The following is a 22,166-nucleotide window of genomic DNA, read 5'->3' as shown; positions in this document are numbered from 1 at the left end:
CGTATACTACACGATGCATGATGAAGGCCAAAATCGGGCCAATCACCAAATCGGTCGCACGACTCAAAAATCGGGGCTTCAGTGCTCCAAAATCTCATTCTGTTAAAAAAACAGTCCTACTTTGTTAATTTGACCATTACTTTCAGTTATTCTACTTTTGTTTTCTTTGTTCTGTGTTGTGTTGATGTGATTTATTTACTGTGTCAGAACATCGGCTGTTATAGGTTTATGTAAAATCGCACAGTGTAAGCCCAGCATTACACTGTGCGATTTTTGGCCCATTTTGAGCCGATTTTTGAGTCGTGCGACCGTTTTGGCGATCGGCCCGATTTTGGCCTTCATCGTGCGTCGTGCATCGTGTAGTATACGTGGGGTAACGAGACGTGATTAACACCTCACGACCAGCTCCCGATCATCAATCGCTTGGTCGCGACCGCCGTGAGGGTGTCACCGCAGTTTGTCACACTGCGCACGCGCAAACACAAATGTCAGCGAAAAAGACGGCGCAGCACGGCAGTGCAGCGTGTGATCTGCACACAAGCGATGGAGGCACAACTTGTAGAACTTTGGAAAGCTCATCCGAGCCTTTTCGATGTGGCCTCACAAAATTATCACGACCACAACAACCTTGAAAATAGTTGGATCTACACTGCTGCTCAATCACAGCTGCCTGATCAATGTTTTTCATTAGCAATTTAGCAAAGTTGATGGTGGTGGTGTGTCTGTGTGAGTGAAAGACAGAGAGGGAGAGCGAGCGACAGAATTTCTGTTATAACCTTCATTTTATGTACGCACAGTGTGAGCACTGAGGTCGCATCAGAGCATTGGGCCGTATAGTGTGAGATCATCGTGACCTATGAACTTCTAACCTCTGCGAGTCAATCGTACAGTTTGAGCAGGAGCTGAATCGCGCGACTGAAAAAATCGCACAGTGTCTGCCCAGGATTAGCCCAACATTAGAGCAGCAATGTTTGTTCGTTCAGAGAAAGAAAAAAAAGGCTGCAAAAGTACAGGGAGGAATGGGAAAAGGAAAACACCTGGCTGGAAAAGTGCATGATAACACCTATAAAGCGCACTGCACTGTGTGCCGGCGCACTTTTTCCATAGGCATGCTTCTAGTGGTGGGCACATGAAGAACATGAGGGGCGTGAAAGCTCGGGGAACCCTTAACCAATTTTCTGTCCACCAGGCCACGGCAGAAGCAGTTATGGTATGTAAACACTGGTTTGTTTTTTTTAAACCCTCTGGTTAAGGTTAATATGGGCATGTGCAGTGAATATCAGCGCTATGTGGCCAGAAGTGTGATAATGAAATTTATTTTGTGTAATAAACAACTGCAAGGATAGATGATTACAACAAATAGATCACTAATACATAAAAGTAATATATAGATGAATAATGATGATGAGTTAAGATGCGTAATCATGGGAACAAGCGGGTTTACAAACAGGAGCAGCTGATTAGCATTAGAAAAGCTGAAATAATACCTCAGCTGAAGCCAATTGTACTAAATGCACTATATGTGCACAGTTACAAGAATATTTTTCGTTCTATTGCTTTCTATTAATTTATATAATTTTAAGTTAAGCAGGACAGAGTTCTTTTAAAGAAAGATTTACTTGTATTCTCAAAAGTTAAGCATGACAGGCTTCTGTTTAAGAAAGAGACCTGTTTTACTGTGTTAATGTTGTCATTTTGAACTAAAAATAAATGGCTAAATGATCATTTGTTTCCCATATGGTCATATCACAAAGAATATGCATCTGCTTAAATCAAATTCAAGTCAAATGGTTAAAAAATAATTTCACACACACAAAAAAAAGAGATACCACACTGGGAAGGGTGAAGACAACTGGGTTGCCCAGCCCTGGCCACAAGGTGTCCCTTATTTATTTTTCAGGGAGTTGGCAACCCTAGGTGCAGGTATGTCACCAGGGTGCAGGGGAGGCACTCCCCCCTCTGTCCCCTTCTGGCCGCCTGTGCCTCAATTTTATTCTGCAACCTAGACATCCACATTACTCACACTCTCACATAACACATACATATAGGGCCTTGGGGGTGGACACGTTTTACAGCATCCAGAGGATGATCGGTGTATTCCAACCCACCTCTGGCGCTGGTGCCCTACCCTCAATTTTAAATGCATTTAGACACTAAGGGTTTTTGGGAGGAGCTGTGCTGCTCTCTGAGAGGAAGTAAGTACCATGCTCTCCTGAGTTTTAAATGCACTTTAGAACAGCACACAGCAACACTACATATGAGCGGGTGTAGGGAGGTTTGAGGTCTTCACTCACCCCGGTTCTGTTAGCTGTCAGGGCTGAGGGGCTGGGAGGAGGTTCTGGCCGTCAGATTGAGGTCTGGGATGCGGGGCCTCCCTGCTACTGCAGATAAGGAGGTGGTCCGCTTGCCTCCACCCCAGAGAGAAGGGTTACATCTCCTGGTTCTAGGTGCGGCTTGCCCCTCTGAGGGCGGGGGTACCTGGACCTGGGATATAGAGTATGTTTGGGGAGTGCGACTGTCTGTGCAGTGTCTATTTGTGTCTGTCTACACATTGGGTGAGTGCCGAGTATTTGGTTGTGCATATGGGGTGGGAATGCACGTTTGTGTCCGCGTGTGCCTGTTCGTCTGTGTCTATATGTCAGGTTGGGTCTTAGACTCAACCTCTCTGGGTACATCTCAGGCCCTCCAAAGTACGGAGGCCTATCTCCCCTCACCACACTCCCTGCCGGTGGCTGATGCCCTCAGACGTTGGTGTGTTGGTGGTCCTTGACGTCTGGGTGCTCATGTATGTACCGGCTCACTCCTGGTGGCCAATTGGCAGGGCCTAGCGCCTGTGGCTCGGTCAGGCCTCCTCCGGGGGGTGGGATGCCCTCAGGCCTCTGGCCTCGGGGCCTGAAGCTCGGTCCTCTCTGGCACAGCTGGCTGTCGGCAGAGCCCGCGGGCATGCCACTGCAACCCCCTCTCGTCTCTGCTCAGTAGCTGCTGGGTGACCTCTCATTTGGGGCTCTACTCAGCTCTTCCCAGGAGGTTGGCACGGTTCCCCCCCTTTTGGTGGTCCTCCTCGGGTCCTTGTACTCTGGGGCCTCTGGATATCTGGGGCCTGGATCTCCTCCATGCCTGCTTCATACCCTGGTGGACGGGGCTATGGCTCCCCACACTCCCTAGCAGATCGTTACACTGAGAAACCTTTGGAATACAAGCATGCTGATCCACACAGGTATGCACACAGGTGTACACACGGGTGTTCACAGACGCGGACTACAGCTTTCTTGGCTGCTGCCTCGAAGCACATTGTGCGCTGTCTATCTTGCGTGCTGCACAATATCATTTAATATTTAGTATCTACTGTTATCTACTGCTAGCTAGTTTATTGTGATGGTGCTGTTTTTGTATTATGTTGCTCTTTTTTTTGTTTGCTTTCTCTTCTGTTTTTTTTTCTCCATACAGGTGATCCAGGTGTTTTGTTTGTTTTTCTTTCTTTCTTCCCCCCTTTCTCACTGTCTCTTCTCCCCTTTGGTTTTCTTTCTCTCCCTCTTTTTCTTTCATTCTTTCTCCCTGTCCTATCCCCCAGTCATGTCTGTCCCGTTTGTAGCAACCGAAAATAAAATAAATTCATAATTATAATAAAGGTCAATCAAATGGACCAAATGGCAAGGCCATGATGATCCACTTGGTAAAATAAATCCGCTTGGTATCTTTCTTGGCCTTAAGACAACAATTCTGATGGCTGAAGATCCAAACGGGACACAAAAAAAAAAAAAAAAAAAAAAGCCCAGCAGGTGTCTGCTGCAGAGAGGTGAGCTGTTAGTATCACGAACTCTTTAAGGGCTGATTTAACTGCATTCCCTCAATCCCAACAATTTTTTAAAAAGCCACCCATAAAGCTAGCTGAGGTGGTTCTGAGAATTGTTGACATATCACCTGAGTACCTACGGTCAATGGGTGAAGGTGTTGTTGACTCTCTCTCTCTGACAGCCTACTATCCAAAATGTTCCAAAAAACCCTCATTAACAAATTTTATAGCCTATTTTTGGCAGCAAACATGACAGAGGGGACTGAAGGGGACTGAAGGGGACCACATCTGGATCCCCTTCAGTTCGCTTATCAGCCTCGTCTCGGAACTGAGGACGCCATCATCTACCTGCTCAATCATGTCTACACCCATCTGGACCAGCCGGCGAGCACTGTGAGGGTCATGTTTTTTGACTTTTCTAGTGCTTTCAATACCATCAGGCCGACCCTCCTGGGTGATAAGTTAGCAGCGATGCAGGTGGATGCTTCTCTGGTGTCCTGGATTGTTGATTACCTGACAGGAAGACCACAATATGTACGTCTCCCAGTGTGTGTCTGACAAGGTGGTCAGCAACACAGGGGCACCACAGGGGACTGTCCTCTCCCCCTTCCTCTTCACCCTCTACACCACAGACTTCAGCCACTGCACGGAGACCTGCCATCTTCAGAAGTTTTCTGATGACTCTGCGGTGGTTGGATGCATCAGCAGGGATGATGAGACAGAGTACCGGGCTGTGGTCGACTCCTTTGTCACGTGGTGTGAGCAGAATCATCTGCAGCTCAATGTGGCAAAGACCAAGGAACTGATCGTGGACTTCAGGAAGACCAGGAAACACTTGACCCCTGTTTCAATCCAGGGGGTCAGTGTTGACATTGTGGAGGACCTTGGAGTTCACATTGACAATAAACTGGACTGGACTAAAAACACCACAGCACTTTACAGGAAGGGCCAGAGTCGTCTCTATTTTTTGATGCGACTGAGGTCCTTCAACATATGCCAGAAAATGCTGAGGATTTTCTATGAGTCTGTGGTGGCCAGTGCGATCCTCTATGCTGTTGCATGCTGGGGGAGCAGGCTGAGGGTAGCAGATGCCAACAGACTCAATAAACTGATCCGTAAGGCCAGCAATGTTGTGGGGATGGAGCTGGACTCCCTCAAGGTGGTGTCGGAGAGGCGGATGCTGTCCAAGATAAAGACAATGTTGGATAACACCTCCCACCCACTCCATGACATGCTGGTGAGTCACAGGAGCTCGTTCAGTGAGAGACTGAGATTACCGAAAAGCACCACTGAACGACACAGGAAATCTTTCCTGCCTGTGGCCATCTCCCTGTACAACGCATCCACTTAACACACTGGTTACTGCTACAACTACACATGTTTCTTTTCCAAATATTTATTTATGAGTGACTTATGTAAGTATGTATATATATGTATATATTGTACTATTCTTAGTTAGCGTATTGTCTGTCTTGTCTTAATGTTGGTTTATAATGGAGCACTGTAACAAAAAATAATTTCCCCCAGGGATCAATAAAGTAATCTGATTCTGATTCTGAAAGCTGTCAGGAGGATTAATTGTTTTTACTGTTTTTACTGTGCACCTGGCCTTGCACCAGGTGTACCAATGTGTACACTGACATACTGATTGGAGTAAAAGTCTGACAAACACATTTTGTCACGGCAAGTGGGATGAGCCGTGTAGGGAAAAATAAAGGAGGATCCAAATGCAGACACTCGCTGATATGTGAAGGTGGTTTACTGAAAATATAAAGCACACGGTGAACAATGAAAGAATGGAACAAAAGCTAAACTATACTGGGAAAAAACAAAACTACAAAACTGCAAACCTGAACATGAAGGAAAGTAGATGAGGGTAGATGATGGTTGATAGCAGGGAAAACACACGGTAGATACACAGCTGGAAGTAATTGACGAGACGAGACAAGACAAGGGAGGCAAAACTAAATACACTCACATAAGACCCGGACTTTCACAATAAGACAGGAAACAAGAAACCACTACACAAAGACGCAGACTAGACACAGAACTAAACCTACACTAAACCTGTGACACAACCCTAAGAACTAATCCCTAAAACATAGATTTATCATAATAATCAAAGCACCAGAGAAACCAAAAACAATCCATAATGAAAAAAATAAACCAAAACATAAGAACTCAAAATAGTGGATCAAAACTGACCCAGAACCGTGACACGTTTAATCAATCCCTGTTGTATCATTGAGATCTGGAAAATTGGGAAAATGTCACGGACCCAGCTCTGGAGGACTCGGGGTCCGTGAGCAGTTTTGACTCACCTCCCGTTGATATTGTTGTTATTATTATTTTGGTGATGTGTGTGTTTTTCTGCACTGTGCTGTGTTAGTCTGTGTCCCACTCATATGTATAGGCAGGGTATGGGTGTGTATGTCTGCGGGTGTGGCTGGAGGATGGAGCTCAGCCACCTGCAGGCCTGAGGGGTGTGGCCCTGTGGAAGGACTGGCCACACCTGAAGTTCATGCCACACCTGTTGGTGATCAGGGCTCGTCGGGGGAGCTACTTAGGAGAGAGTTGGAGCTCCCACCGGCGCGGGATCATTAAGCTAAGACTCCAAGTCAGTGTGTAGCATTAGGAAGTGCGGATCGTGTGTGTGTGTGTGTGTGTGTGTGTGTGTGTGTGTGTGTGTGTGTGTGTGTGTGTGTGTGTGTGTGTGTGTGTGTGTGTGTGTGTGTGTGTGCGCGGGTTCAGTGTTAACGGCTGCTTCTGTATTGTCCTGCAGGTGAAACGAGGGACCAGAAGGGCAGCACGCACAGGGTGTGCAGTAACACAACAGCGGGGAGCACGAGCACGAGCACAGACGTCGGAGGGAAGCACGCACATGGGGTTCGAGGGAGCAATGGGGAGTTATTGTGTTTACAGCTTTCCACTGTAAATAAAGAGCACTGTTTGCATCGCAGAGTCTGCGTTTTGGGTCCTCCTTTCCCCACATCCCCACGGTCTGCCCTCCAGACCGTGACAGAATGATCCCGCCAACCACCATGGACCCAGCAAACTCAGGAGTTGCCACGGAGGAGAGATCGCTCGCGCAGCTATGGGATTACTGCCGGAGCGTAATCCAGGCTGTAGACCCACACAGGAGACACCTACAGGTAGTGTTCCTTGACAATTACCTCACATCCACTACCCTCACCATGAACATTTTGGACATTAACAAACTTAGGCAATTGATCACTAGTTTAAGGGAGAGCTCGAGTTTTGAATTATTTGGCTTGGGTGGCCCGAGCACGGACAGTTCGGCTGCTCTCCTAGAGACTCTAGCCGCTTGGTTTTTCACGCGTCGGCGGAGGGCTTTCCCGTCTATGCTCGCGGCACAATCGTTTGATCCGCCATTACAGAAGGCATGCCGCACTCTCCACCGCCATTCCATTACGCCTCAACCCACTCCTGCGGTTTCAGCCCGGTCAGCTGGCAACGGACCGACAGCGCTCATTACCGCAGTGAGTAAACCAGACTATATTGTTTCAATAATAAACCCTGTCATTGACGATCAAAACACAGATGAACAGCGGATTTCCATGCACGCGGCCCCGCCTTCACGGAGGAGAAGGCATCCTCGCAAGCAGCGTTCAACCACATCCACACTCACTCCTGTGCTGGTCGAAGGCTCAGGACCAGCGGCTCTGGACGCCACAGTGAGTAAAATGGACTCTGCCGGTGTTATAAATTCCCTTCCTGTAAACATGAAAATAGAAACTGTTTGCTGTACCTCCAAAGACTCAGAAAATGTTCCCTCTGAGACTGTAAGCTGGGAGCTGCGGAGTTCCGAGCATACAGACCCAAATGACTTTTTGGCTCAGTCTGACCGTATGGAGACGGAGGTTCTCCCCAGGGCTTCCCCAGAGGCCAAACTGGAGGTCTCAGTTGCCTCTGGACCCCTGGAATTTGTTGAGCCAGCTGTAACATTTTCATCCTCTCCACCCTTCATAATAGCCATCTCACCCTCACCTCAGCCTGCTGCCCAGCTGGTAGCTCAGTCTTCAGTCCAGTCAGCCTCTCACCTTCATCCTCAGTTGGAGGTCGATATGCCGGCTGGACCACCTCTGCCATCATTTCACCCATCTGTCCCTGCATCGCTGTCCAGTCTACCGGGAGTAGCTGCCACACCATCGTCGCCTCCGCCCTCTGCAGACACTTCTTTACCAGAGTTCCGTCCGACTGCAGCAACCACAGTACTCTCGGCTTTGCTGTCCGCATCACCTGCTCTACCTTCACCTTCCCCACCTGCGGACACCGCGTCACCATCTTCGCCTCCGGATCATCCATCTGTGGCTGAAGCGCAGCCGGAGGTGCCCGCACGGCCAGCTGTGGAGCCCTGCGAGCCGGCGCAGGAGCCTGGAGAGCGGGAGGAGCAGCTCAGCGAGGCGGAGCAGGAGCTTAGAGAGCGGGAGGTGCCCGCACGGCCAGCCGTGGAGCCCAGCGAGCCGGAGCAGGAGTCCGGAGAGCGGGAGGAGCAGCTCAGCGAGGCGGAGCTCAGAGAGCGGGAGGTGCCCGCACGGCCAGCCGTGGAGCCCAGCGAGCCGGAGGAGGAGCAGCTCAGCGTGCCGGAGGAGCTAGGCGAGCCGGAGGAGCCCGCACCGCCAGCTGCGGAGCCCTGTGAGCCGGAGCTGGAGCAGCTCAGCGAGCCGGAGATAGGCGAGCGGGAGGAGCTCAGCGAGCCTGTGGAGCCCGCGCTGCCACCGGAGGAGCTCGGAGGTCCGGAGAGACTCGCTCAGCCTGAACTGGAGGTCAGCGAGTCAGATGGACCATCACGTCTAGCGCGCCCTCCACGCCAGCTACGCCCAACGCGTCTGCGTCAGCGACCGGCGCGTCATCGACCGGCATGTCATCGGCCATGTACCACACCTCGCTGTTGTTCACCGGAGCTGCGCTGCCGCCACTGGAAACCGGGCAGGCCGCCTGGGGAGGAGCGCCGCCGCCGTCGGACCCGGGGCAGGCCGCCGGAGGAGCAGCAGCGCCGCCACCACCACTGGATCCCTCTTTCTGCAGCATTGTATGGATAAGGTTATCATATCGACATCAAAATTTGCAACCTGACATTTTCTTCCTGGTAAAAGGCAGTTTTTTCTTGCCGCTGTCACCAAAGACCTTGGTCTGCTTGATTGTTCGGGTTTTCTCAGTGTTATTGTACGGTCTTTACCTTACAAAAACTGGGATTTTAAGATTTTAAGAAATGAAATAAATAAGTCTTTCACACATTAGTTTTAGGCAGTTAAACTAAAACTCATTTGTTACATCTGACTGGATTTGTCTGGAATTCATATTTTTGAGTTTTAAAACAAAGAATGAGTGTTTCACACACAGAGTTTAAAGTTTAGCTAAATGAACAGTTGCAAGATCAACTCACTGCTCACCATGCAAACAACCTGTTTCACCCTCTGTTTGCAGTCTGACGTAATCACAATCACTAGTTCTAAATTCAGATAAAACTCAGATTTTTGTACTCGACCCTAAAAATCTTAGAAGTATGATATCTAACAAGATGTTTACTCTGGTTGCCATTACCATGGCTTCCAGTTAATCTGTGGAGAATCTTGGAGTCATATTTGACCAGGGCCCTATTCTAGGAATGATGCTTCACAAACTCTGACTTTAAAAGTAAACTCTGAGATAACATCTTTTCAACTTATGACAGCCACTTTAATTTGATGAATGTACTCTAACTCTGGAAACCAAAACAGGCTGTGTTAGCTTCACCTTACCTGCAGTTAGTACTGGGGATCAGTTAAAAAAGTAAATAAAATCCTTCATATGTCCATCCCTGGAATAACATCAGCTATAGCAGGTGTGAATTAAAAAAAAAAAAAGAAAGAAAAAGACAAATGAATGCTTGGACATTGCTAGCATGATGGACAGGTCACTCTTGTATATCACTCTTTTAATTTTTAGTTCACAAACACTTCTTATAATGAAAATTTGGAGATGTTAGCTCTTTATATAGTAAAGTTACAGTGGGATACAAATAATATTAGGCTGATCCTGCCGCAATTTGTTCCCCCTGTTCAAATCACGGACAAACAGCATCCAACAGTTGTTTATGTTTTTGAACCCATTTTGCACAGAGAGACATTTTTTGAAAAATGTATTGATAGCAATGTTGAATATTATTACACAGGAAAAAAACAACTACACGTAAAATAATCACACCGTGACGCCTCTGCCTTTCTAAATGGAGGGACGGTAACTGCGTGTGTATATGTAAGCGTGTAAAACCTGACGATAGTCAGATTAACAGTATTTTGTCTCTATCTGCTATTCTGCAATTCATCTCATGTAAACAATATCATGGCACACAGCCATCCCTTTGACATTGCGTGACGAACTCTGTATTCCTCGTCCACACGTGAACGCAAAAAAGGAGTTTTAAAAAATCTCCATTTTCAGTGATTCCAAATGCCGTTTACGTGTGGACGAAACAGTTTTCAAAAATACCTGTGTAGGTGCGGACGTAGCGTAAGAGAGTTAGTAGTTAATTTTCTTACTACCTGTAATTTATTGCAGATTACTTGTATTTGCTTAATTGTTTACTAAATGTTTGAGGTGTGAAATAAACTGCAATGGAGCAAAATATGAGTGTGTGGTTGGAGGATGTGTTCGTGCATGCGTGTGCGTGTGCGCGCGAAGGGGCCGCGAACATTTTTCTTGTAAAACAAAGGGGGGCCCAGCAAAAAAAATTTGGGAACCACTGTGTTAGGCTATCCCCTCTCTATGGCTTCTCGAATTTTGATGATTAATCACATTTAGGCGCACGATTAGCTCACTTGGATTAGCATGTAATCATATATCGCATGACTGAGAGCAGCCGGTCTGGGTTCGAGTATAACCTGTTTTTTGTTTTTTTTTTTTTTTAATTAAATAACTCAATGTCCATCTGGGATTAATAAAGTTTCCCTGATTCTGATTGCCGGAAGCCCAAACAAAACATGCAATAAGAGGCTCTAATGTAAGAGTCCTGTTAATGTTGGAGGCATCAGTTACACAATGACCCATAGCCAGCACAACAGAGCCAGCAGTGCACGGGCAGGAATGCATTTCTTACTTGGAAATTTCAACACCAATTAATAAGAAGAATGGGATGTGCAAAACTTCAGTAACCCAACGCTGGGTCAAATATGGACCGAGCCAACGCTGGGTTGCTGCAACTTAACAGGGTTGGGTTACTGGTTTGACCCAGCACACTGAGTTAGGATAACTATCCAAAAATTGGGTTAAATTGACCAATGTTTGAAGTTGAGGTTACCCAAAAATTGAGTCGAAAGTCAAAACCCATCACATGGGTTATATTACCATTAACGTTTGGGTTAAGATTTGTACTTATTATGACCTTCCATTTTGTGTCACAGAAATGTAGAAATGGTACACACTAGCTCCTGCACAGTTTATATATGCTTGCCAATTGGGGATTCACAGGATTCATCCATAATTGACAGTGAACAAGTTGTTTGTCATTGGTTACAACTAAACTTTCATACGCCTCCTCATGAGTGACAGCTGTAATTCACCTGAGATCAATTGTTCAATTTCGGAGACATTTCCAGGAAAAATGATACAGAAAGGTATAGGATTTGCTTGACAGATGGCCAATATTTGGCATGTGATAACTAGTTAAACAATTTTGTGTGTGATGACTCAAGCAATGGATGCATGACTATTAGTTTTATTGGGAACGACTATTCAGCATCCATAGGTATGATTACTTTTGACTGACATGACATAAGCAAATGGAAATGTCAGAAAGCAGCAGGGAAATGTATGGAAGCAACTGATTCATGTCCAAAATCATTTGCAGTTTGTTCAGAGAGAGGAGAAATTGCTACTATGATGTGCACAAATGACTGAGTGTTGTGGAGGTTGAACTAATAGTTATGAGAATTTCAATTCTGATCTGAGAAACGCACCAAAGCGACTGAGAAAAACTGTAAAGACTTTTTTGTCTCGGTCTTGGTCTCATCTCACCTTTGTCTTGGTCTTGACTCGGTCTGTCTTGGTCTCGGTTTAGGCGATCTTGACTACAACTCTAGTATTAATTGTCATTTTAATCACAGTTAATTAGGCACATTCTGTTTAGACTGTGCAGTACTTTGGTCAGTTGAGGTTATTTTAAATATGCTAAAGAAACAAACTTTGACTTGAGTTTTTCACTCAGATATGCTGTGACATTCAAAAACAAACAAACTAACCTCTTACACTCACTTCTGAATCCATTTTTTAAGCTTCAGCATTTAACAAAATTAAAAGTCCATCCTCAGTTTATTAAAGTATAGTTTGTCCTTTGTCCGAAAGCCATTTGAATTCTCCTCCCTCTTTGTAAACCAACTTCCTTCTGATTGTAGAACCAAAGTCAAAGGAGCAAACAGAATCTGCTGCTTGAGGGCACCACCTCCTCCACCTGCTGCTGTGGAGATTCAGAAAAATAAATCTGAACATAAAAAGATTTTTCGCTTTTGTTATTGGGAATCCCTTTTTGTTTTGTTTTTGATTATATTAGTACACTTCAGAGCAGAAATATTAGGAAAACAGATTTCAGCCGGCTGTCTCTCCAGTCATTCCTCTGAACCTGATTAGTGCTTGAGTGTAGAAATGCTCTTTCAATGGATGTTACATTTACTCACACGTGGGAAGTAACTAAGTACAAATACTTTTTGCTTTTACTTCCTACATTTTTAAACAAATATCTGTACTTTCTACTTCTTATATTTTCACTTTTGGTTTAACACAGTTAAGGTTATGGTTCTCCAAACATCGAGCCAATTTGAGAGTACCAGGAACACATGAAAGGCAGTCCTGTTCACTTATTATTTAGCAGAGAATGTGCCATAAAAAGAGATGACGGGCACCAAACCCAGGGATTAAAAGTGGGACAGGGTTTTTTTTGCACAACTGTATGTGTAAAGTTTCTCACACAGTGTGTTGCTAGCCAATGGTCCAGCTGCTATACTTCACAGGGAGAGAAAAGAAAGCTAACTTCACTCAGAGATGGAGAAAGGTAACAAAGATAGGAAAGGAAGAAGAGACGTTAGAGTCAAAGGTAAGGACTGCTCATGTAAAGCTTACATGGAAGTCTTCATGTTTTTAAATCAGATATTGGGTTTGTACATGTGACATTATGGTGATTGTGGCTCAAGAGTTGGGAGTTCGCCTTGTAATTAGAAGGTTGCTGGTTCGAGCCCCGGCTTGGGCAGTCTTAATCGTTGTGTCCTTGGGCAAGACGCTTCACCCGTTGCCTACTGGTGGTGGTCAGAGGGCTTGGTGGCGCCAGTGTCCGGCAGCCTCGCCTCTGTCAGTGCGCCCCAGGGTAGCTGTGGCTACAGTGTAGCTTGCCATCACCAGTGTGTGAATGGGTGGATGACTGGATGTGTAAAGCGCTTTGGGGTCCTTAGGGACTAGTAAAGCGCTATACAAATACAGGCCATTTACCATCATGTTTTTTTCATATTGTGAAGCGTGTTGCAAAACAAACAGAGGTAGACTAACTGTGCAGGATAAACAGGTTAGTTTGTACTAACTACTGTGATGGAGTTACAAGCTCTGCAGGAAATTTAGATTTTTGTGTGTTTCTCTTTTAAGCTTTCAGATTCAGATAAACTGTCACGATCAGTCAATGCAAAACAGTCACACTCTTCAGGGTTTAAAGACTCATGTTTGAAGATGAAGAATCAAATACACATGGACACCAGTTGTTACTCTGAGAAGGAAAACCCTTCAACAGCAGACAGAGCAGTGGGGGAAAAAAGGTAATAGAAAAATATAAAACTTAGGTTTCTAAAATGTAATTTATTTCACACGTCCTGTCCGCCTCTTTGCTCTGGTGCCAACTAAAGGAGAAAAGGCAGCGGCAGTCACAGTTCTTTTATTTCACCAGAGGTTCGCTTTGCTGTGTTTGACACGCGCAGTTATTGTCTCAAGTATTTTTATAGTATTTTTTATTATGTTGGGTGTTGTCACTCAAGAAACGTTCTTCCGCAGAACTTCCCATCAGCAAACTAGAAAAACTAGTAACTGCATGCAGCATAGTTTCAGTTTGCACTACACCTGATCTTTGTGATGCATCAACAGTAACAACATGTTATTTAACAGAGCTAAATAAAGGCTGACAATTCAGGTTTGATTCACACTTTAATTCAGATTATAAAGATTATACCTAAATTATACAGATTATAATTCAGATCAGATTTATTTAATTTAAAGTAAAGTTCACACGGTGTTGCACTTTGCTATATGCTTTATTGATTATGAGCTTGACACACTCTGTCTGAGCAGCTTTTCAGCTAACATATTGCTCTCTCTCCTCCTCCTCCATCATCCTGACGTGGATGATGATGTCATTTAAGTAGGTGGCAGCATATGCAGCACCCATTCCATTAGGCACTGAAAAGTGGCAGGGCCTCTGAGCAAGCCAAATGAAAGTGTGACAAATTGGTACAAACTACGGAGTGGAGAAGGTTGTTTTTTCCTTGAACTCCGCAGACAAGGGAATTTGCTGGTAACCCTTGGTTCAATCCAGTGTTGTGTAAAAGCGACCAGGGTCGAACCAGTCCAGGGGCTTTTCAAGCATCAAACAAGAAATATTTAACTGAACAGACCCTCACATTATGTATTCACTCAGTGCCTGCATCAATGTGGAACTAAATTCTCCTTGTTATCAGCCAAATATCCTTGGGTAAGATACGAACCTGTAGGTGCTCTCTGATCCATCTATTAGAGTATGAATGTATGCTACTGTTAGCTAGAGCACTTATGTAGAAAAAGTGAATGGTTGAATGAGGCAAGTTGTATAAAGCGCTTTGAATGCTGAAGCAGGACCAGTGAAAGGGACTGTGTGTGTGTGTGTTTGTGTGTGTGTGTGTATTCATGTTTTGATATATAATGATCAGTCTGTCTGAGGCAGAGTAAAGTTCACATGCTGACGTATGCAGACATCCATGTTGTAGCAACTTGTTTGAACACACTGATCACAGTTAAGCTCTGACACAGTCATACTTTCTTTAAAATGTTTTTATTTAATTATTTGTTTAGAAAATAGCATTTTTACTGCAAAGCAGTCTGTTTCTCTGTTTCCAGTCTATAAATCCAGTAACACTTTCTACCTTCACCTGTGCAGTAAAGACTGAGAGCAGAGATGAAACCAACCATCCAATCAATGAGCAGCATCAACACCTGAACTTTATTCAGACTTTGTTATAAATGAGTGCAGATAAATGAAATTATGTAAATATCCATTATGGATCTGGTACTTTCACAATTCAAAGCTTCCTAGATAGGTCAGCCAATGACGATGCAGCCTTTTGTTGGGTCTGAGACAAATAATTGAAACATGTTGCTGGACACAAAATTAAAAAAGAACAGATATCTGTAGAAAAAAGACATTAAGAACACCACCATCAGAGGCAAAAATTAAACCTTTGAGAAACTTTTGTTTCTCAAGAATACCCCAATTTTTCCAGTTATTTGTTGCATTTCAAGTTGTCCAAGTCCAATGACTAACTTGAAATGGTACAAAGGTAAGTGTTGAAATACCAGAGGTTTAAAAGAAAGGTAAGGTAAGGTCAAAACTGAAACATAATGTACATTTCAGAATTATACAAAAAGGCCTTTTGAGACACAACAACATGGGTTAACAATTGAAAGCTGTTCTATAACACAGGAGGTTGATCAAGCCTTGAAAGGTGCTACTAATTCCTACAGGTGTTCCAACTTTTCTGCATTATATACAACCTCCTCTGTCTGTATAAAAGCAGTGTTGGAACCCACTGTGGTACCATACCCTCGTGAGCAACAGCTGGACAGTATTGGACTGTAGAAAGTAGCAATTAACAATCAAAGACAGACAGACCATCATAACACTTAAAAATAACACCTAAAGAGATATTGAAAATAACGTAAAGGTGTCAGTGAGTACAGTTTCCTTCACCATCAGAAGGCACTCAGAAACTGGGACAAACTTTGACAGGAAGAGGTCTGGCAGAGCCAAAGCCACAACTGAATCAGATGACAATTTTCGAAAGTTAACAGCTTGCATAAAAGGTGGCTGACAGGACAATAGCTTCAAGCACAGTTTAATATTGGTCGTAATTAGCAAGTCTCAGTTTCAACTGTGAAGAGAAGATTTTCGAGCTGTAGGTTTGACAGGACAAGTGGCAGCAAGAAAGCCATTGCTAAGACATTAGAATAGGACAAAGAGGCTTGCCTGTGCCATGACACACCACCATTGGACGACTGGAATAAGGTATTATGGACTTAGAAATCAAAATTTTAAATTTTCGGTTCATCACGGAGGATCTTTGTGGGCCGTCAAGTAGGCGAAAGGATGGTTCCACAGTGTGTGACATCAGCTGTCAAACATGAAGGAGGAAGTGTCACAGTATGACAGAGGTCTGTCATTAATGCACCAGAGAAATGGACAGTGGTTCCTCAGAGTGACCCAGGGAATGGTTACTTTGTCCCATTTAGATGAAAATTATCTTAAATTATCTTAAATTCTAAAGGAAGATCTGAACAATACTTTTGTCCTCATCACTTTCCAAATCAATGCAGCACTCCTTCAGAGAGCACTTCAAAGTCTCCTGAGCTTAGAAACCAAATTAAAGGTGCAATCTCAATTTAATAATGCTGTCTTCTTCCCTTTTACTTTTCACAACATACAAACAGGTGTTTATAAGTTTCTGTATGAATTTGCTGTTTATGTGCTTATTTTGACACTAAGTCTTCAGCAGCTGACTCACTCTTACCAGTAGATGGCACAATCTCCTCATTCTCATTTTCCATTAAGTGACTCTCTGTTTTTTTAATTTTTAATTTTCCAAAAAGTAAAACCATCAGAAATGTTTATTTCTCTAATTTGATTTCATTTTTTTCTGTTTATTTTTCTACAGTTAATACGACAGGAGAGATATAAAAATATTAACAAAGAGGTTGATCCTCATCATGCCAACTGCTTCAAATACTTATTATTCAGAATCTGATCTGATCCTAACTATTTGTTCATTAGTGTGTCACTTTAATGTTTGAGCAGATATCATTTCTTTATATAGGTTTTTTTTTTCACCTACTTCAGCAAGTTTCAGTGGTGGTTATTTGGTTATCAAATATCCATTGTTTTCTTACTTACTGTCATACACACCGTCAGGCTGATGTTTCTCTCACATGTCACGCTGGACTGAATCCAGAAGGTATCTTGGTACAGTCTAGAGTCCGAGGCAGTCAGGTTGTTGAGAGCAAATGAAGTAGAATCATAAAATGTCTCAAGAACTAGGGATAGGGTTCAGACTTCTTAAAAATTAAAATTAAAAAGTGTTCTTAAGCAATAGTTATCTTTGGACATTCCACCTTTTTTTCACTCATATTTAGTCCAGTCCCTGTAATTGACCATTTTTAGAAAAATGTTTTTTGTTTGTTTTCTGAATTTATGTTGTATATTTATGTTTGAATGATTCATCATTCAAACATAAATATGATTAATCATTCAAACATAAATATACAACATAAATTCATAAATATACAACATAAATATATGTTGTATATTTATGTTTGAATGATTAATCATTCAAACATAAATATACAACATAAATTCAGCAAAGACCTAAGATATACCTCTGGACTTTCAGTTGATCCTTGTACTGTTCACTTAAAATAATCACAGGTGGTCCCAGTGGAAGAGTGGCTGTCAAGAAGCCACTGCTAAGGAAGGGAAATGGGGAGAAAAATACGGGGTATGCCAAATTACATAGGAACTCTGTGTCAAAATCAACAGGTGGCAACAGGTCTGATGGAGTGATGAAAACACATAAATCACTATCAGTATGTGTGGAAGTCAAGAGAGAGGATCAACAGTGAATGTCTACAGCCATTTGTAAAACACGGTGGAGCAGAATGTCATTCACAAATCCTGGAGAACTATTCCGGAAGACTACTTTAAAAAATTACAAGAAACCTGCCTAAGAAATTTCAGGCTGTGTTGAAGAATAAAGGTGGTCATACCACGGCTCATCAGAGTTGTACAAACTGTTATTGACATATATTTTGCATTTCCATGAATGTGCGCACATTTCTATTAATTACTGCGCCTGCTTCCCATTTTCAAAATATAATGAAATGAACAGTTACCCAAGCCCTTCAACATTTTTTCATCCTTTATCAAATAGATGTGCAGTGAAGAGTGACAGGAAAGTGGAGGAGAGACAGAGGGGAAGGCGTGCAGCAAAGGGTCGTGGGTTAGACTTGAACCCAGACCGTGTGTGCTCAGCCATATGGCACTCCGATGGCATACAAACAGAATACCATCACACGGGAAACAGAACTATCACAATAAAATATATATGTGTAATTCACACTGAGATACAGAACTGGGAATAAACATGGAGAAAGAACTAAACCTACACTAGAGACATAACACACAAACCATGGAAGGCACAGGAACAAAACCTAAGAACTAGAAATCACAAAATACTAAATAACTTAGGTCATGTCCACACTAATACATTTTCGTTTGAAAAAGACTCTTTTTCTCTCTGTTTTGGCCTTCCGTCCACACTGAGATGGCGTTTTTGGTCAAGGAAAACTTTTTGAAACCTTTCTCCAAAGCGGATACATTTGAAAACGCTGTCGCAGTGTGGACAGCGTAACCACTGGCTTTCGGAAACAATGACGCATTTTAGTCATGTGATGCAGTCATGTGACTAATTAAACTAAGATAGCAGAGAGCATTATACAGTAGTTGTTTTGTTTGCTCTCAATTTTGACAGCCCTATTAAAGATTAATTAATATCAGTTTGTACATGCTTCAGATAGCTTTTCTTCAAATTCTTTAATTTTCAATCAGTTTTGCAACTTTGTACTTTTGTGTTACTCACAGCAACAACTACATCTCATTATTAGTCCATTTAAAAAACTCTGTGCTTTTCCTCAACATTTTGGTGCGATGTTTTGCGATGAATAGCCGGAAAGTAAATAAACGGCAGACAGAAATAACGCAGGTTGAATCATCTTACATTTCACTCATGCGCAAAACAGTAACATAAGCGTTTCAGGTGTTTCAGTGTTGACGAACAACTGTTCGGAAATGATTAAAAACACTAGTGTGGACGCGTAGTGTTTTTAGCCAAAAATGTTTTAAAATTTATCCGGATTAGTGTAGCCTTAGGAAGCTAGAAATACAAAAGACTAAACTATGAAAAACATTAAATCAAAGAAGATTAAATATTAATAAATAATCAAAACACAAGCACTGGGTCACCAGACCCAGGATCATGACATCCGGCAGCTGTTTTGCTGTGGCTGCATTAGAGATATGCATACAATAAAAATAAGCTCTAAGCTAAAATTCAAATAGAAACAGTAAAATATGATAGTGATTGAAAAAGTCATGAAAAATAGTAATGATATCAAACATCAGCTCAAACTGAGCAATGTATTCAAAATACAGAAGGTTGTTTAAAAGGTGCTTTTGGAGGTAGTTGTCATTTGTGGACAAACACATCTGTCTTTGTTTTTGATGCAGCATTTTATAAAATTCAGATCTGAAATCATAACAATGAAACAGCTTAAAAAAATTAGCATCAAAACAAATCTAATGTATATTACCAAAATCCACCAGATTCTACTCCAGGGCCCTTTGTGATAGATTTCATGTTTCATTCAAACTAAAGTGAAACACAGCATATGCAGTGCTATTCAGGCACATTAAAATATTCCTAAGAATGGATCCTTGAATAATTGTAGCTTCCATCTTTAAAGGAGTGAAGAGGAAGAAGTTTACAAGGAATCATTTAGAACAGTTTAAAACATCAACTCATTGAATCCATTAACCTTAAAATGCGTAGAGTATTTCTCTAACAGGAGGACACTCTTTATACTCAACTCAGCACAGACACACTGAGGCACCATGAAAAGACAATAAAAATCCAGGATAAACAGGTTCAGTGAATGTGGTGTTGAAGGTGTGGAGGCGGATCAGAGTGCCAGACGAGACTCTGTAGAAGGACATAGTGCCAGCAGGACAGTCCACATACACTGCTACTCTGTTAGAGACAGAGGAGGAGTAGGAAGAGGAGGGGGGGATGGCTGTGGATCTGCAATTGTGACAGACAAACTGAGGACCACCATCAGTGCAGTGCAGACTCCAGGAATGATCATTGAGTCCAAACCAACAGTCATCATTGTTTCCTTTCCTTCCGATTCTTCTGTAACTCACTGATATAGAAATGTTTCCCTTCCACTCGACCTCCCAGTAACAGCGACCAGTCAGTTCATTACTACATAGCAGCTGAGGCCAAACATCAAATCTGTCTGGATGATCAGGATATGACTGAACCTCCATAATATTATGTGTCACCTTCCTGTTGTTGTCAGACAGTTTGAGGTTTCTATTTACTGTGCTTGTGTCGATTGTGAGTTGACAGGAATCTGATGGAGAGAAGAAACACAATCCAACTGCAGTTATGGATCCATCATCTGTTCATTGATTAACACTTTGATGATGACTACTGACATCGGAGATGTAAATCAGTGATGTGACAGTTTGAAGATGTCAGTGTTGTGGTGTGGTGAGAGAGAAGAGAGAACCCAAATGCAGGACTTGCAGGCAGATTGACGATGTGGATGGTGTTTATTGCAAGGACTGGACGGACAGAACATAAACTGACTGAAACTGAATGACTGGTAGACTGAACTGAACCAGAAAACACACATGCAGATTAGAGGACAAGACAAGTAACTGAGGAAAACCGATGACTTAAATATACTGGATAATGAGTTGAAAATAAATGAGTTTCGGTGGGCGGCCGCGTGACCAGTTGCTAAGATGACTCAATTTGGGTGGATGACCGCATGGACAGCACGTAAGATGAATCAGTTCGAGTGGGCAACTGTGTGGCCAGTGCCAAAGACAAATCAGTTCAGGTGGGTGGTTGTGTGGCCAGCGGCAGCACCCGCGATGCTCCACTGTGGACCAGCAGAGGTGATGGGACACCTCTAACAGGTGGGAAGGTTGCTGGTGGCGTGATTTGGCAAAGCTCTCTAGTGGAGAAAAAGCAGGACCCGCAGGTGGGAAACCTCTGGTGGAGACTTGGCACCGGAACAGGTGGAGGAATTGGCCAGACCCTAGCCGTCCCAACTCGAGAAACAAGTATGGATGCAGGGATGGGTTGAGTGGCTTCAGTGCAGGGACAGGTGCAGGAGCTGGCTGGACACCAGTCACCCAAGCCCGGGGAACAGGTATGGGTGCTGGAGTGGACTGGGTCTCAGCTGTCCTTGCCCTGGGAGCAGGCATGGGAATGGGTGACGGCTGGACGTCAGTTGCCCCTACCTGAGGAACTGGCAAGGGTGCAAGGAAATGCTGAGTGCTATCTGCCCGGGGAGTGGTACAGGGACTGGCTGGGCCCTAACGGCACTGCGAACAGGAGCAGGCTGAGAGACAGGTCTTGGGGCTGGGAGACAGGTCTTGGCATGGAGACAGGACGAGAGAAGTGATCAGATCTGGACTTAAGAATGTCCTTTGTGAAGCCAAAAAGGGAAAAACAGTTTTTATGGGTGCAGGGTGGTAATGACATTTTTTTTGACAGTCCACCATAGGTTGACAATAACTAATCACTGGCTTTTTTAGTAGAAGAAATGGTATTTGGTCTATGGTGAGGAGGAGTCTTTGGCTCATGGTGAAAATGAAGAAAAATGTCTGACTCACTCACCACCAGATATTGCAGCTTGCGAGAGCAGCGGCAGCAGCAGCAGCGGGAGCTTTGGCTGAAACAACAGACCTGCTGAATGATGTAACCTCCATCAGGATGAGATGGGAGGCGGAACCGCTTTGACACGACAAGGTGGGAGTGCTAGTGAATGAGGCAGTAGGTGGACGCATGAGGACCGAGCAGCCGGAGATCAGCGGTTGGCGCCTATTTCCCATGGCTAAGGCTCGCGTGCAGGTGAGGCAGCAGGTGGAGGACTGCAGTGCCTTCAAGGACTCTCCAGAGCCAGATGAATCCCCTCAAAGACATGCTCATGTTGGAGCATAAGCCACAGATTAACCCCCAGCTCTCTTTCCAGAAAGAAGAATGCTGCCTGCTGCCACTGGTATAATTCGAGGTCCACTGGGTTCATATCATGTCTTCGCAGCACGAGTCTCGTCATTCTATCAGCATCGTGGTGTGGTGTGGTGAGAGAGAAGAGGGGACCTAAATGCAGGACTCGCTGGCAGATTGGGGAAGTAGATGGTGCATATTGTAAGGAATGGATGGACAGAACATAAGCTGACTTAAACTGAACTGGGTAACACACACATGGATTAGACTGTGACAAGACAGGGAACTGAGGAGAACTGACG

The 22,166-nt window shown here is 43.8% G+C and overlaps 3 protein-coding genes across 4 annotated transcripts in view; 1 reads left to right on the top strand and 2 right to left on the bottom strand.

The window, feature by feature from the left end:
* LOC309700665 (NACHT, LRR and PYD domains-containing protein 3-like) overlaps positions 1-22,166 on the bottom strand; it is a 267,254-nt gene that overhangs the window by 189,707 nt on the left and 55,381 nt on the right. The gene's annotated exons all lie outside the window — the stretch shown is intronic.
* Positions 6,065-8,856, top strand: LOC309700166 (uncharacterized protein; the record flags this gene model as incomplete). Its single annotated transcript, XM_082523612.1, has 2 exons — positions 6,065-6,410; positions 6,576-8,856. The coding sequence occupies exon 2, from the start codon at positions 6,817-6,819 to the stop codon at positions 8,854-8,856; it is 2,040 nt and encodes a 679-aa protein (XP_082379738.1). The 5' UTR covers positions 6,065-6,410; positions 6,576-6,816.
* LOC309700669 (NLR family CARD domain-containing protein 3-like) overlaps positions 17,965-22,166 on the bottom strand; it is a 29,846-nt gene continuing 25,644 nt past the window's right edge. The window contains exon 10 of the mRNA XM_082524384.1: positions 17,965-20,254. Coding sequence (XP_082380510.1) covers positions 19,710-20,254 — 545 coding nt within the window. The 3' untranslated portion in view covers positions 17,965-19,709. The remainder of the gene's footprint in view (positions 20,255-22,166) is intronic.

Source organism: Aulonocara stuartgranti, assembly GCF_965226115.1.
Source record: "Aulonocara stuartgranti genome assembly, chromosome: 23".
Lineage (NCBI taxonomy): Eukaryota > Metazoa > Chordata > Actinopteri > Cichliformes > Cichlidae > Aulonocara > Aulonocara stuartgranti.
Note: the sequence above shows the minus strand (reverse complement) of the source record. Positions and strands in the feature narration are given on the sequence as shown.